Below are 15,162 nucleotides of genomic sequence, written 5' to 3' on the forward strand. Positions count from 1 at the left end.
TTTTGGGATATTGCAAATTAACTTGTTGGTTTTTGATAATCTGCATATGCGTCATGAATGCGGTCAGAAAAGCATGTTTGTGAATCATTGTCCAGAAATAAATAACTCATATCCCATTAATAAAATGTGAAAAATGACTAACTACTTGGACATTTCTCAGCCCACACCCTGCTGACTGATTACACCACTAACTGACTAAGAATATTACAGCCTGGAGGCTCACTGGTCACATCACAACCACCTGAAAAAATCTGGGTGTGAGAGCTGACTGTTGTCTTTTAACAACCCCTTGCCCTTCAGCAAGGCACCAAATACCCAGCAGCCCCAGTGCAGCTGATCGGCATTATCAGTATGACGGTATGAATGAGAGGCAGGGTGGGGCTCTGATAAAGTGGGAGTTTTCGGAGACAAGTTCAAATCTGCTTATTCATTAACTTAAAGTATTACACTGCAATGACTTAACATAATAAAATTGTGACTGACATTTTGGCTTAAATGAAACTTAACCTAAAAAAAAAAAACTAACTGCAGTGACAAGTGCACATCATTAAATTACGATTTTGTAGTTCCTTTTCAACTTTGTGACATTTGTGATAGTTAACTACATCAGGAATAGATGCATTCTAAGTGCACTCACTTTCTTAGTAGTCTGCATGAGTTTGTGTGAAACTTTTGTTTCTCATGAAGGTCATTTCTGAGCAAGTTTTCACTGTCACGCATTTGCAACTTTTGAATTTCATGTATTACTTTATGAAACATCTTAAAAAGCTGCGGCTGCTCCCATACGGCTCGTTTTTTTTAAAACTTTTCTAGGAATTCAAGCACTTTCTACTGTTTCACTCCCCTGAAGTCACTCTGTCTGGATAAGACCGGCAACTAACTGCTTCCAAGTGTGAAAATCCAAAGATATGTCGCAAGAATATTTCACCGAGCTCTCTCTTCACACGTTCCTTCTTGGGACATTTTTCCAAGTCGAGTTCCCGTCTTACCTTGTAGCTGTTTAAACCTTCCCTCCAGCTGGTTGTAGTTGAAGGCAGCCTGGCCTGAGAATCCGGGGCTGGGACTGGGCCCCCTGATGGGGCTCAGGCTGGGGCTCGTACCCCGACCGGGGCTGGTGTCATAAGACGGGCCGGGGCCACCGGGCGACGGGGACAAGGGGTAGTCCAAAGTCGGGGAGAGGGGGCCGGGGAGACCGCTGGTGGCGCTCTGAAGCTCCATGATGAAACTCCAGAGAGGACGGTGGAAGATTTAGATGAGACGAGCCCACAAAGGCATCGAGGAGAAACTCAGCAGAGAAATGTCAGAGTTTCCAAGTTGTTGAAAGAGTTTCCAGATGAATTGAATAAAAGTTTGAGCTTTTCCTTAAACAGTGTGAAGAGTTTGAGTTTCAACAGGATTAAGTTCTGTCCGGGACAGTAAACTTAAGTTCCGACAGGATGAATTTCTCTGCAGCAGTGCGAAGCTTCAGTTCCACATGAATAAGTGAGCTTCAAGTAATCTCAAATGAGTCAAAGTTGAGCTTCAACCACTCAACAGCTTGTTATATTGTAGAGAAATAATTCCAGATTTGGCTGTAGCCTCAGCAGAGACAGGAAGACTTCCTATTCTTCTCCTCCTAAACACTTCCAAGACAGCAGGACTGAGCGATCGGAGGTCAAGCGACACAGGAGATCAACTGCAGAGTCCCCCTCTCTCTCTCTCTCTCTCTTTCAATGTTTCACCAGAGTGGCAGCAGAAATCGCTGGCTCAGCAGACGCACCGCGGTGGCAGCATCATGCTTCGGTTTTCTCTCCATCCATCCATCTGTCAAAGTCTTCAGATATCACACCTTCCCTTCTTTCAAGAATCCACCCATCCTCCGTTTAAACACACACACTTACACACACACACACACACACCAGCACAATGAGGAGGTGGAGCAGACAGCGCTGCAGAGAGAGGAAGCAGAGGGAGAGATGGAGGGAGGTGGAGAATGAAAGCGTGGGTTTGTCCTCCTGCGTGCAGCAGCGGCGGCGACTCTCAGACACTGAAAACACCTTTGAGACAGAGGGAGAGTCCAGGGGGGAGGGGCCGCCAGAACGGGCAGCTACTCCTCCCAGCGGCCAATCACAGCCCTCGCTTTTGGCAGTGATGTCATGGACTAGTTAGCATAAGGGGCAGAGTGGGAGGAGGGCGAGAGAGAAAGACAAATAGAGAAAGAACGCGGGAGAGAGAGAGAGAGAGAGAGAGAGTGTGTTTCTGTTCACACTGAAGATATAAGTCAGACTGAAAGGGAAATAAAATTCTGTTTAAAAACTAGTTTAAAAACAAGAATAATCTTCTACCACTTCCTGTGGTAGAAATAAGATGGTATGGATATGTAAAGACCAGTGCACTTTTGTGTTTAATTCCCTTTATCAATGCTGCATTAGAACTAAATTAAAAATAATTACAATGTTCTTTTAAACATTTCCCTTAGTTTTAAATAACAACCATGAATTTGCAGGGATCAGCTTTAATACAAAGTATGTTGTTCAGCTTTTAGGTTTGTGAAAGGCTCTAAATTCTGAAAATTCCTCTTTCTTAAGGAAAAAATAGGTTTAATAAACAATGAAAGCTGTAGGCAATATTGTTATAAACCAATACATAAACCTGCTTTGACGTAAAACCATTTTATTTTATTTAAGGTAGTAAAATGAATACATGTCAAATGATAAAAACGTAACTTTGAGTGTAGTTAGTGGGCCGAAGTCATCTCCAGATACGTTGAACAACAAATCCCGTCTTCTTCAACGAACTTAGCCGACGGTTTTATACAACATATATGAATAACTTTTCGATGCCCGAGTGAGAAAAATTAAGCTATTTGGGTTGGAACAGACTGAGACAATTCACGGAGAAACTACGAAAAAACACACACACACGAGGACATCATGTGAAAACCGTCGTCCTGCTCTCTCCCATTCTCTGGGTAATACTGCTTCGTTAGGGCAATAAAGTTAACAAGTTAAACTATGTGTGCAGAGAGGATGAGGTATCCCAAGGAACAGGAAGCAGGCTTGAGTCTGTGCGTGTGTGTGTGTGTGTGTGTGTGTGTGTGTGTGTGTGTGTGTGTGTGTGTGTGTGTGTGTGCGTGCGCTCACACACAGACATCCAAACATCCCGAGAATATCTGAGCTCTAATATTAGAGATGTTCTTCCTGTCTGAGCCCCGCAAGCACTTCCTGTTTGATCCTGCTATCCATCAACAACACACACACACACATGCATACAGTAACACGCACGCACGCACGCACGCACACAGACAGTAACGCACACGCTGCCGCCAACAGATCTGCAGCTTTAACATGAACCTGAAGGAGAAACACTGCAGGTTTGGGATGAAGGTGGAGACGCAGGAAGAGTGAGGGCCTTACGGAGAAACCTGAGCGGAGGAGGAATCAGCTCCACTTCCTGCGTGAACTGACTGGACACACAAGCAACAAGCAAGGAGCTGAAGGTTCAGAGGTCACGACACAAAGACAATACGTGGAACAAATATCCATGTGACCCTGAAATAACTGCAGGAAATGAAAGACATGCAGATGATTTCCTGCAAAGAACTAAATCTTCGCGTTCATTTATAAGTTACTTCTTTGTCCAATGAAGAGGCAAAAGATGGATCAACCCTCCAGAACGTCTGTTTCTATACCCAAGTCATTGTTTCATAAGCATGAACATTTGATCAAATTCCACATTTCAAGCAGGTAGTGGTGGTGGTGAGGAGGTCAAAAGTTTTTCCTTCTACAAAAGTTCCCTCCTATTTTCGACATGAAACACTGAGGCTCACCGAATAAAAAGTCTTCCCTTTCGAAATCACAGACCTGTGACGTTCCGATTCAAAAGCGCGCCAACTTCAACCAGAGTTTATTTCACTTTTAGTCACCGAAGTAGATCATTCACGGACAAAACTAGAGCAAAGGTCACAGAGTCAACCAGCAGAGACGCTGCACATCTGAGGCCCACGTCTCTCTTTTATGAAGGGACTCATTTTTTAAGACTTGACTCGGGATTGTTTTACAACTGAGCATCAAACCTCTGGGTTTTTTTGGTTTTGAAAGTTGGCATCAGATGTCTCACTCAGAAAATCCTGTTGACTAATTCTTTGGATTTAACGGTTTTGAGTTTCAATTTTTTAACATTTTGAGTCACAATTTTTTTAGTATTTGTTTGTTCTTGTTACACAACATTCAACAGGTCAGAACAATTGAACCGATAAGAGAGAAAACTCTGATCTCATTCAGAAAACACAGGCTTTACAGGCTTTCAACTATATCCCCCGGCTTCTTGTGAGGTGGCATCACATGACCTACGTACATTACTTCAGTCATTTTGCTCCTTTTGCAGAAGAAGACTGCGGGATATGGATGAAAGTTTTAAGTAAAAGTAAGTAAGTGAACCTTGAGTTTCAAATCTTACGTGTTTTTACTGAAATATTTGTTTGCGATGAGGTCTTTTCAATATTTTACACCCCAACAATTAAGAAACTCTTTCAAACACTTTTAAAATGAACACATTAATATCTAAATATAACTATAATGTGGAATATTTATGTTATTTATATTTTCATGTGAAGCGTGTTCTTGTTTTTAAATTGTTTGCTCACATGTTATATTTTCTGAGAAAAATCCATATGTGTAGAAAGTTTTTCTTTCAGATAACAAACTATCCTTTTGTTTTTTAGTGGACATTTTCTGGTCAAATCTTTTTGGTTTTAATCAACAAAATATCGTCTTAAGCATAAGTCCAACAAACCATCTTCAGACCGATTACATTTTTCAGACAAACAGGAGCACTTGAGGAAACTTAAGGTCAGGCTGAGGTCACCAGTCGACATGTAAAAGGCATCCTGATTGGTTAAAAATGAAAAGTAGAACCAGCTTCAGCTCTCAGATCACCAGCATTACAAACAGACATCAGTGCAGAGGTCGAAGGTCAGAGGTCGCGGTGAAACAGACAACAGATGGACCAAATATTTCTGCAGCTGAAACAGTCAGAGCCGTTCTTCATGTTCTGTACATGACAACACGTTCTGTCCTCCGCCTGCATGCTGAGCGTCACGCAGCGTTTCCTCCGGTCATCTGGCTGCCTCGTGGCTCGGCCCTTCAGGGCGGCCCCCAACAACGAACCAAACGCACCATTCATCCAGCAGGAGCAGAGTCAGACATCAATGCTCACAGAGGAGGCCGGGGGGGGGGGGGGGGGGTTATTGAACTAAACGCTTCCTGGAAACGCCGCTCCTGCTGCTACAATCTATCGCTACTACTGATTTTATTCCATTATCTGAACTCATTCGGTGATGAGATGTTACAACAAACTGAATACCAGAGCAGCTGCTGATGATGATGGTGGTGCGTTCAGGGTTCAAACTTGTGTCGCTGCGGTGGGGAATTTCGCACCGACATGCCGCCTCACCCTCCTGACCACACAAAGACATTCCTGTGAGGTCAGAGCACCAGCAAACAACAACAGGGCCACCGGCGGCCATGTTGGAGGCAGGTCTGGTGATGAGCGGTGTTTTCCTGTCCACTGTAAGAAATGATCAGCTGTGTTTTAACTTGTTTAAACACATCTGGTCTGAAACGTTTTTTTCTCCTCCTGTTGTTATGATTCATTTTGTCTCATTACACTAAATACTTATTATTTATGTTGGAATTTATCTATACATTTTTTCTAATGTTGCTTTTGTGGTTGATTTTGAGTAATGTGACGCTTATGATGTAATTAATATTAATTCATTTTTTAATACTTGTCTATACTTCGTATCTCTTCTTTTACTTCTGCTCATTAAATGCCCTGCATTGGATACATTCAATTTATCTGATCTCATTTTATCCATTAGAAAGGATAATTGGAAAAGAAGGAACAGAGGACAGAAGAGAAGGAATACGAAGACAAGATACAGAAGTTTAGAGCTTCTATACTTTCACTTTCTCTGAGGTTTCTAAATCACATCATATTCACCAACACATGGAAAAAAAAAAAAAAAAACAGACACACCAACATTCCCAGCATTCCACCATCTGGTCCTCTGAACAGGAAGTGAGACACACACACTCCTGTGTAAGGGGGTGTGTGTGTGTGTGTGTGTGTGTGTGTGTGTGTGTGTGTGTGTGTGTGTGTGTGTGTGTGTGTGTGTGTGTGTGTGTGTGTGTGTGTGTTGCTCTCCGTGGGGAACCTGGACTGTTCCTGGTTCTAATTATCAAGCGGCTGAGTGAGTCCTCTGCTTCAACAGATCAATAGACTCCATTTATAGAAACTCACCAGTATCATACAAGTATTAACGTTACATTTACTTCCTACTAATTACAAATAAATAGTGACTTAATAAACTGCCTTTAACTCAGAGCTTTGGTTCAGATTTTAATTTAATTGGCTCACATCCATCAGAGTGTTAGTTTTAATTCATTTCTATAGAAATGAACTGCAAAGGGTAATTATTGTTATTCAATATTGATTAATCTATCAAGTATTTTTTCTAAAGAGCAATCAATTTAGACTTTGAAATGTCCATTAGAAGTTCCAACAGACCAAGATGAAGGGTTTTGTCTTAACTACAAATATTACAACAGCTGTACTAATATGTCATGTATTTATTTTACAAGAACATGAACAGAAATGTAAAGAAATGAAATGTTACATGAACTGGAACTATTTGTGATACTTCACGAGAGCGATATTGATCTCAGAACAACAGCGAATAAGCCTATTTCCAAAAACGATTGACTATTTCTTCAACAGCCGACCCTCTAATCTCTGCATGCAGACTTCCAGAGCACGCTTTCTTATACAAGTATGTACAATATGTAGTTATCGTTAGTTGCAGCTCTATTTTCTACAGAAAAACTAAATGCTTGGTCGATACCGAGCATGCATTGAGGTTCGATAGTCCTCCTGAGAGACGAGCCTTTAGAGCGTCCTCTCCTTCAACAGAAGTTATTCTGAGACGCTCTGAAGACAGAAAATGATCCAAGTTACCAGAAACACTTCAGGGCCACAGCCGAGGTCCTGACAGGTCGATAGACATCCGATTAGTTTTACTTTAAGATTAATGTTCTTTACTGTCAATGCTTCCTATTACTTTGAAGGTCTGTTATAATAATTACTACAATTTATGGATACATGACCTAGATCATTTTTGCCAACAACTGCAGCGAATAAGAAACCCACCCACACACTCCTTCTGCCTTCACTGTAAGTAGATATGCCCGCGTTTCCATGGTGACCGGCGGTTTTGTGTTTCCCAGGATATCATATGGAGGCGTAACACACTTGGCTTCAAGTGCACACACACACACACACACACACACACACACACACACACACACACACACACACACACACACACACACACACACACACACACACACACACACACACACACACACACACACACACACACACACACACACACACACACACACACACACACACACACACACACACACACACACACACACACACACACACACACACAAGCTGAAGGTTTGAATGACTAAAACACACACTGATCACTGCGCCATGTCTCTGATTCTGTTCAGAGTGCCAAAGAAATCCAGATCACAGTGATGGAAAAGAAAATCAGCTTATTCTCACGTTGGAGGAGCTGGACGCAGCTCAAATTTGGCATTTCATCGCTAATTAAACAATTGATTGACTACCAAACTTCCTGCTTTCAGTCTAATGGATAAATAAACCTTGCCAGCAGTCATGACAGTATTTGTACATTTGACCACTTTCTATACAGAACACAATTTAAAAAATATTCAGTGTTCCTCCAAAGACACATTACAGGTTATGACAAACTATAACTACAGGTACGAAGGCAATTATTACTAGTACTACTCCAAATACTACTGAAACCACTTCTGCTGTTCCCTTTACTACCAACAAGAACTACTGCTACCTTTTCAACTACTGCTAATACTTCCAGTAAGTCGCTTTGGATAAAAGCGTCTGCTAAATGACTGTAATGTAATGTAATGTAATAAAACTACAAGTCCTCAAACTTTAGGCATTCAAACTCCCTTACTGCTCAGTTATATTACTGTTGCTACGACAACTGGTGCAGCACAAATTACTGCTAGTTTGGTAATCTGGTATTCAGCTCTTTAACAAAGACTCTACATGTAATCAAAGGAAGGAAGGACACACACACACACACACACACACACACACACACACACACACACACACACACACACACACACTGAGCCTGTATCAAATACAGTGCTAATTCAATGTCATCACCCCACACGTCCTCCAGTCTGCTGAAATCAGCACCGACAGGAAGAGGTTTTAAAAAGGAGGAGAAGAAGAAGAAGAAGAAACACACAAACCAGACATTCGGGCTGCGTTTAGAAAACACATCCCATCGGCTTTTTTAATCGAGGGAACCAGTGTGAAGCTAACTTCTGGGTTTTCCTACCAATATGCGTCATCACTGCAGCACTCTGTTGAGAGCCGTTTCTAAGACATGTTTGTATCAACAGTGAACTAGGACTTCAATGATAAAACATATGATTTAATTAATTAATACCTCTATGAAAGTCAACAGAACCAGAACATTATAGGAATAATAAAAGAAGATTTTATGGTAAAGCAGTTGTATTGGATTGCATTAGATTGTATAAGTGTAATTTATAAAGTGGACACTATTATTAGTTATATATTCCTGTTAGTACATACTGTTTATTTATATTACTTTCTATCTTAAATGTAGCTACACAATGACTCCCATTATCATTATGTTTCTTGTGCAATGACATAGCTTAACAAACACTTCCCACTCTTAATTTACACATTAAGTGGCATTCTATTTTCACATTAATAATGTTTTTGATGTCTAATCTGGACAAAGCACTATAAGGTTTTATGAAGTATTTTAACACTATTGATCATTTATTTTAGCTGCCATTAAGAAACACAAGCTCCGCCCCGTACCTTTGAAAGCACACACACCCACACCCACACACCACCACCACTCTCCTACATATTTAACAATGGTGTGAATTATTTAGTGTAGTGGGACACTACCGAAGCAGTCGGCCATCAGGATAAAAACAGCAGGCGGAGAGAGTGGTAGAGTTACAGTAACTAACACACACACGCACACGCAAACACACTCACACTGTCAAACTCGCATCTCACTAAAGCATGTTAGCAGCAAAACTAACTCCTCATACATCATTAACAGTCGACTTTGTTGAATTGAGAATATCGGTATAGCCTAATCGCTATTGCCTAAAGACAAGGTTTCCGCCAGCGTATTGTAAGCCGGCTTAAGAATTGGTTAATTATGTATTCTTAAGATGTTTTTTTAAAATGTGGGATACAAGTAGCAAACTCCTTTAAGGAATTCCTCAGTGTGTAGGTTGTATATGCGTAACATTAGCGAGTGTCAGAGTTCTGTCAAGAGATAAAGAAAGCACGTGTGTGACGGTGAGTATGAAGTCATCAGTAATGTCTTGTGTGTTTACAGTTTATACGTCGATGAAGAAATGCTACAACTCCTGAAGACCCAAGCCAAGATCTAGTATGTTGTTTGACACCCACAAGACACATTCTCACCCCAAACTCATCAAATACCGACTCTCTTGGTTTTCCCATAGCGTCACTTTTCAGACGTTAAATGCATAATGTCTTTTCAAAATAAACTCCCGTCTTCACAGGAAATTAGGTTTAGGCAACAAAACCACATAGTAAGGCTTAGGAAAAGATCGTGGGGAACTTGAGTCACGTGACTAACGACACTAACGACTCCTTATGACCAATGGATGTTTTTGTTGATCCCCTAATCAAACCTGATATGTTTGAGTTATTGAAATTAATTCATGTGTTTGTGTTAAGTCAGTTCTAAGCTAAAGTGTTATTGTTGTAACTAAAATGCTGGTGTTTTGGTCAGTGATCAAACTGCTTCATGCACAACACCACCTCCTTCTGGACTGGAGGAGGACAGACTCGGATTTAAATGTAACCCATAAAACAGAGAAGGACTGTATCAGATTTGTGATCTCACCAACAGAGGTATGCGACTGAGTGTGAATGATAATGTCTTCAATGACATCTGGACAGTTGAACTGGCGGGGTGTTAAAAAGAGGCCAGATGTGTCCGACTCGTTAATGAGCCTCGTTAGCTCCTGATTATTAACAGGTGTGTCGGCAAAGGAATCCTGCAGAGTGATGAAGCAGAGAGCCAGCAGTCTGAGTTCTTGCAACATCAGTGTGAGTTGCGTCATTAGCCGTTCTACATCAGTCTACGTGGGCCCCGAAAATACAACTCCACCACCACAAAAGGAAGCTTCCATTTTCATTCTCCATCATACTGCTGATTTTCATGTTTCAGTTTGTGTTCTGAGAAGGTTCATTGTTCTCTGTGTTGACACAAACCCCGCAACCTCAAAGCTTATGAAACAAATGAGACTCCCGCTGAGAAGCCTAAACACAAAAACACACACCGGATGAAGCCAAAACAAAAATATAGAGTTCTCAACGCACAACAACAGGGACTAAATCGCATTCATCGAATTTGGTTCTTTGAACTCAAATAAAGGAAACCTGAGCACAGCTTCTGCTTAAAACTCCATATTATTATGATGAAATAAAACCACGGCAAAATCTCATACTTTGAATTAAAATTCAAAGCGCTTTAAATTTTGTACCTAGAATATATGAAACTGGCACAAATTCTGCGATTCTTACAAGAAAGATAAAGAAAGGTGTCATCTACAAACAACTTTATGTTTGGGATTCGTCATAAAAGGTTTTGGTCCTGTTGGTGACTAAACCTCCACTTTTAGGTTTGGCTTTAAGGACTTATTGCTCTCTGCTCAGCTAGAGATACCTTTTAATGTTAGCTTAAACAACTTCCAGGCTTGTGTCAATTCATCAATAATCGAAGAATGTAATTTCAGCCAGGACAACTAAAAGAAACGGCTCTGCCTTTCTAAAGTTTAAAACCAGTGTCGGCGAGCTATGAAGAATCCCTGCAAGCTGTTAAATAGCAGGACTGAAACTCCTTCAGTCATTCATCCAGTCATTCGCCGGTTCGTCCTACCTGCGAGGGCTTTGATGCGTGAGCGCTCGAACAGGCGAGCCGAGCTGTTCTCGTTGTCCCAGTCGTCGGCGTCCCAGCGGTTGTTGACGCCATCGGTGCTGTACTGCTGCTGGATCTCCATGTGGTCGAACTCCCCCGCTACAGACGTCATCTTGACCTCGCCGTGACTCCGCCTCCACCGCCGCTGCCACCTCCTGAGTCCTTCAACCTGTCGCCTGTTGCCGTTAGCGACGGGACCCTCACAAACACACGCCCTCTCACACTCACACACACACACTCAGACCGCAGGCCTGAGAAGTTCTTCCAAAACCTGCAGAGATTAAAGCAGAGACACAAAGAAAGGCAGAGTTAGTGACTGTAGGTCCCACATGAAGCATCATTTCATACAAATACTGCGTATTAATGAATACAGTATTAATAGCTTGAACAGCGAAACCACTAACAGAAGCCAAAGTCAAAAAGAAGACTCATCCAAACAAGGAATACAGATCACAGAATGACTACATCTTTACATTTCAGCACAAAAAACTGACTTCTTTGATGCTTTCTTTCACTAATATTGGTGTTTTCCAAGTTAACCAACTCTTCTTTCTCTGAATAAAGTGCAACTTCATACTGTGTTTCAACTTGAAACATGCCAACAACATATTTTGTCACATCGCCGGTCTACACCAGATGCATTTTTCAGCCATCTGTGTCGGTTTTAAATCAATACTTCTGTCTATGTGTGTCTATGTAATACCAGGAAGAATTGGAAAAAAAAACTCTCCTCAATGCCGACAGTGGATTTCTGTTTTTATATGCGTTTATCAGCTGAATCACAGAGCAGTTGATGTTGTGCCTCTAGGACGACAACAACACAGGCTCTTTATATGCTGTTGCCATGAACACAATAGACTGAGACAAACAAGAAAGTCAGCTTAAAACTAAAAGAGTGAAACACACAAACATCCAACTCACATCATATATGAAAAGCTTAAATGTATTTTAGGTTTTCCTTCGTCAATGTCCAAACTTTTGTCCAATATAAGAAAAGGCGATCCTATAAACAATAAACAAATATTCTATACACTTAAAATCTATATGATATTGGATTGAAAATCTGGTTCATTTAAATGCAACAAAACTATCTTTAGTTCCAACTTTAGTTTCTACATTGTCACACAGTCCTTTAATTTTTCTGCTCATATTTATAATGTTAAGTCTGTTCTGTTTATGACATTTTACTGTGAAGTACCTCAAAATATCTGCAGCAAATGTATTGCTACAATAATATATATTATATTAAAATTTGAATGTCAGTTCACTGATTCAGAAACAGTAAACTTTACTCTGTTAAAAGGTAAAACTGGAGGGAAGTGATTGAAACTACTAAAACATGAAATATAGAGCGGCAGCCCATCCTGAATGGATTTGAATGACATGTGATCACCACTCTGCTCTGTGATTGGCTACAGCCTTTTACTGCTCTGCACTGAGTTTATCTGTAAACTGAGAGAATGGGGCCTCCTTCTGGTCACAGCACGTTACTACAGGATCTGAGATACACACACAAACACACACACCTCAGAGCTGTGTGATGTGTTAAGAGACAGACACAATCATTCTACCTTAAGATATCGATTTAATAGGTAATTAAAATATTTTAGTAAGCAGTAAATAGCCTTTGGTCACGTTTATGTCCAAAGGTAAAATTGTGAATGATGGGAACACATCAGATTCCCTAGATCCTTCATAATAATTATCAACCAATTAATATTGTACGCTCATTAAACATAGTAAATGAGAGTCTGATGTATAATTACACACACTGTATTAAATGATGCAGTCACAGTTGGAGGCGACTGCAGGTGAAGCATGAACTGAATATATGAAAGGTTTTTCTGATACAGCGGTTACTGCTGCTCCGTCCACACGCAGAGACTCTGAAAGTGCTGCAAGACGGAGGCAAGAAGGACAAACATTTTTTTTCATAGATTTTAAATTATTACTAAAATTGGCTATCCATTATGCATTATTGCCTTTGGGTAAGAAATGTGCTTTATCACAAAAATGAATTCTTTAAATTTCTGAAAAACAACCTTAAAATGATTGTTGAATTGATTAATATTATAATTAATTGCAAATATTTCAATGATTATTATATTATTTCTTTTTTATAATGGCCGCAAGGGTAGAACGTAACGTTTTAAGTTTTTTGATGGAATATTAATTGATGCCAGTTTTGATTATTGATTACTTAAATCATAATCACAATATTAACTGCCAAATCTGACAATCTAGATATCCTCAATTAGTGTCCACAGCACTATATTCATTAGATAAATTAAACATTTGAGATTCATATAACATTTATCAGTTTTATAGGAGAAAAACACAAATACCCCTGCTGTAGTTTAAGATGTGCTTTTCCTGAAAAGTGTGACGCACTTTTTATTGGCTGCTGTAGCCGCTGCGTTCGCTGACGATGGCGAAGTCTGAGCAAACGGAGCAGGTAAACAGAGAGCAGCGAGTCAGCAGCACGACTCAGCATTGTGAGTCCGTTTGGATTCTGCAGTCAGCAAACGGCGCCATGACTCGGCACAAAAACACCCAGAGCAGCTCAGAGACTCTAAACACCCGACTGACGGAGCGAGACGGAGAGAAGGTCACATCTCAGCCTCAAGAGGTTTTCTACGTTGTTGAGGTCTTATAGGTTCACAGCAGAATGTGACTTATACGCCGTCTAAAAAAATTGTTTTCCAAAAACTGATGTCAATCTAAAATCAATCAAGATTCATCTTTCTAACCACAAATATAACATACCACTAATCCAACCTCCCCATTAACAAACAGACTACAATTAGCTGCATTTATCCTTGCAGCTGATATTCCATTGAACAGAAGCAGTTAAAAATTTCAATTTATCTAGTTTAGACAAAATGAGTAACTATAAAAACAGCTGGAAGTCGTCCAGATGAGGATCTGTTCTTCTCTTGTACTTAATAAAGCTGCAACAATTAGTCAATGAAAGAAAATGTATAAGCAAATCATCTTCTTTTTAAACAATAAGGCAAAATGTCAGATTGTTCCAACTTCTCAAAAGGGATTATTTGCTTTTTTTCTCCTTCACATTAAAAGGAAGATGAATATCTTGAATGGACATTTCCTTCTGTTTCTGTTCTTTTTAAGAGCCAACGATTGATCACCGATTAATAGAGAAAATAATCAGCAGACTAATCTAATATGAGAAAGACTGGTATTTGCATATCGATTGTTTTAAGGGAAAAAGAGAATCTGTTCACTGATTGGCTGCTGCAGTTCCTGTTCCATGAACAACTCTCCGCTTCTAACAGAAATTAATTCAAACTCTGCGTTTCGGCACTGTTCTGCATCGTGGATTCTGCAGGGTGTGTTCTCTGGCTCCGCCCACTGACGTTTCACTCAACCAATGAGATTATTTCCTCGTCTGAGGAAGGTCTGCAGAGATACACACCGATATCAACACCAGCAACCAGTCAGGATCAAGCTGCTTGTGTTGCTACGCTAAAAATATGCCGCCACTGGGACCCTGACTGTGTGTGTGTGTGTGTGTGTGTGTGTGTGTGTGTGTGTGTGTGTGTGTGTGTGTGTGTTACTGTAGTGAAGCTAACACAATGTGCACTCATGCAGAAGACACAGAGACACACACACACACACACAACAGCCATGGAGTCATGACAACACACACAGAGTTTTTAGAAAGTGTGTCATGTCAGGACAGAGATACGGGCGATTCTTCATTTTAGGTGGTTTCAAGCTGCAACGAACTCACTGACTTATCAATTAATTTTTTACAACGAATCATTTCGTCTATAAAATGTCAGAAAAGAGCGAAAAACGTCACAGTTCCCAGAGCCAAATGTGACACCTTCTAATAGATATTCTTATTCCCAGATCAACATTCCAACACACAAACACACACAGACATTAATTGAACAAAGGTATGAAATAGAGAAAAGCTGCAAATCATCACAATGATAGAGCTGGAACCAGATCAAGTTTGGTCTCGTCGTGATTCATTACGGACTTGAAAACACATCTGATAGTATTTAAGTTGTTATTGATGA

The 15,162-nt window shown here is 40.4% G+C and overlaps 1 protein-coding gene across 2 annotated transcripts in view; it reads right to left on the minus strand.

The window, feature by feature from the left end:
* LOC129092668 (spectrin beta chain, non-erythrocytic 1-like) overlaps window positions 1–15,162 on the minus strand; it is a 118,857-nt gene that overhangs the window by 71,121 nt on the left and 32,574 nt on the right. Inside the window, exon 2 of one of the 2 annotated variants that reach the window (XM_054600684.1) lies at window positions 11,075–11,384. In XM_054600684.1, coding sequence (XP_054456659.1) covers window positions 11,075–11,225 — 151 coding nt within the window. In that variant the 5' untranslated portion in view covers window positions 11,226–11,384. Of the gene's footprint in view, window positions 1–989; window positions 1,358–11,074; window positions 11,385–15,162 lie in introns of those variants that run through there. The other variant, XM_054600683.1, reaches the window with a different exon arrangement.

This window comes from Anoplopoma fimbria, chromosome 6, assembly GCF_027596085.1.
Source record: "Anoplopoma fimbria isolate UVic2021 breed Golden Eagle Sablefish chromosome 6, Afim_UVic_2022, whole genome shotgun sequence".
NCBI lineage: Eukaryota > Metazoa > Chordata > Actinopteri > Perciformes > Anoplopomatidae > Anoplopoma > Anoplopoma fimbria.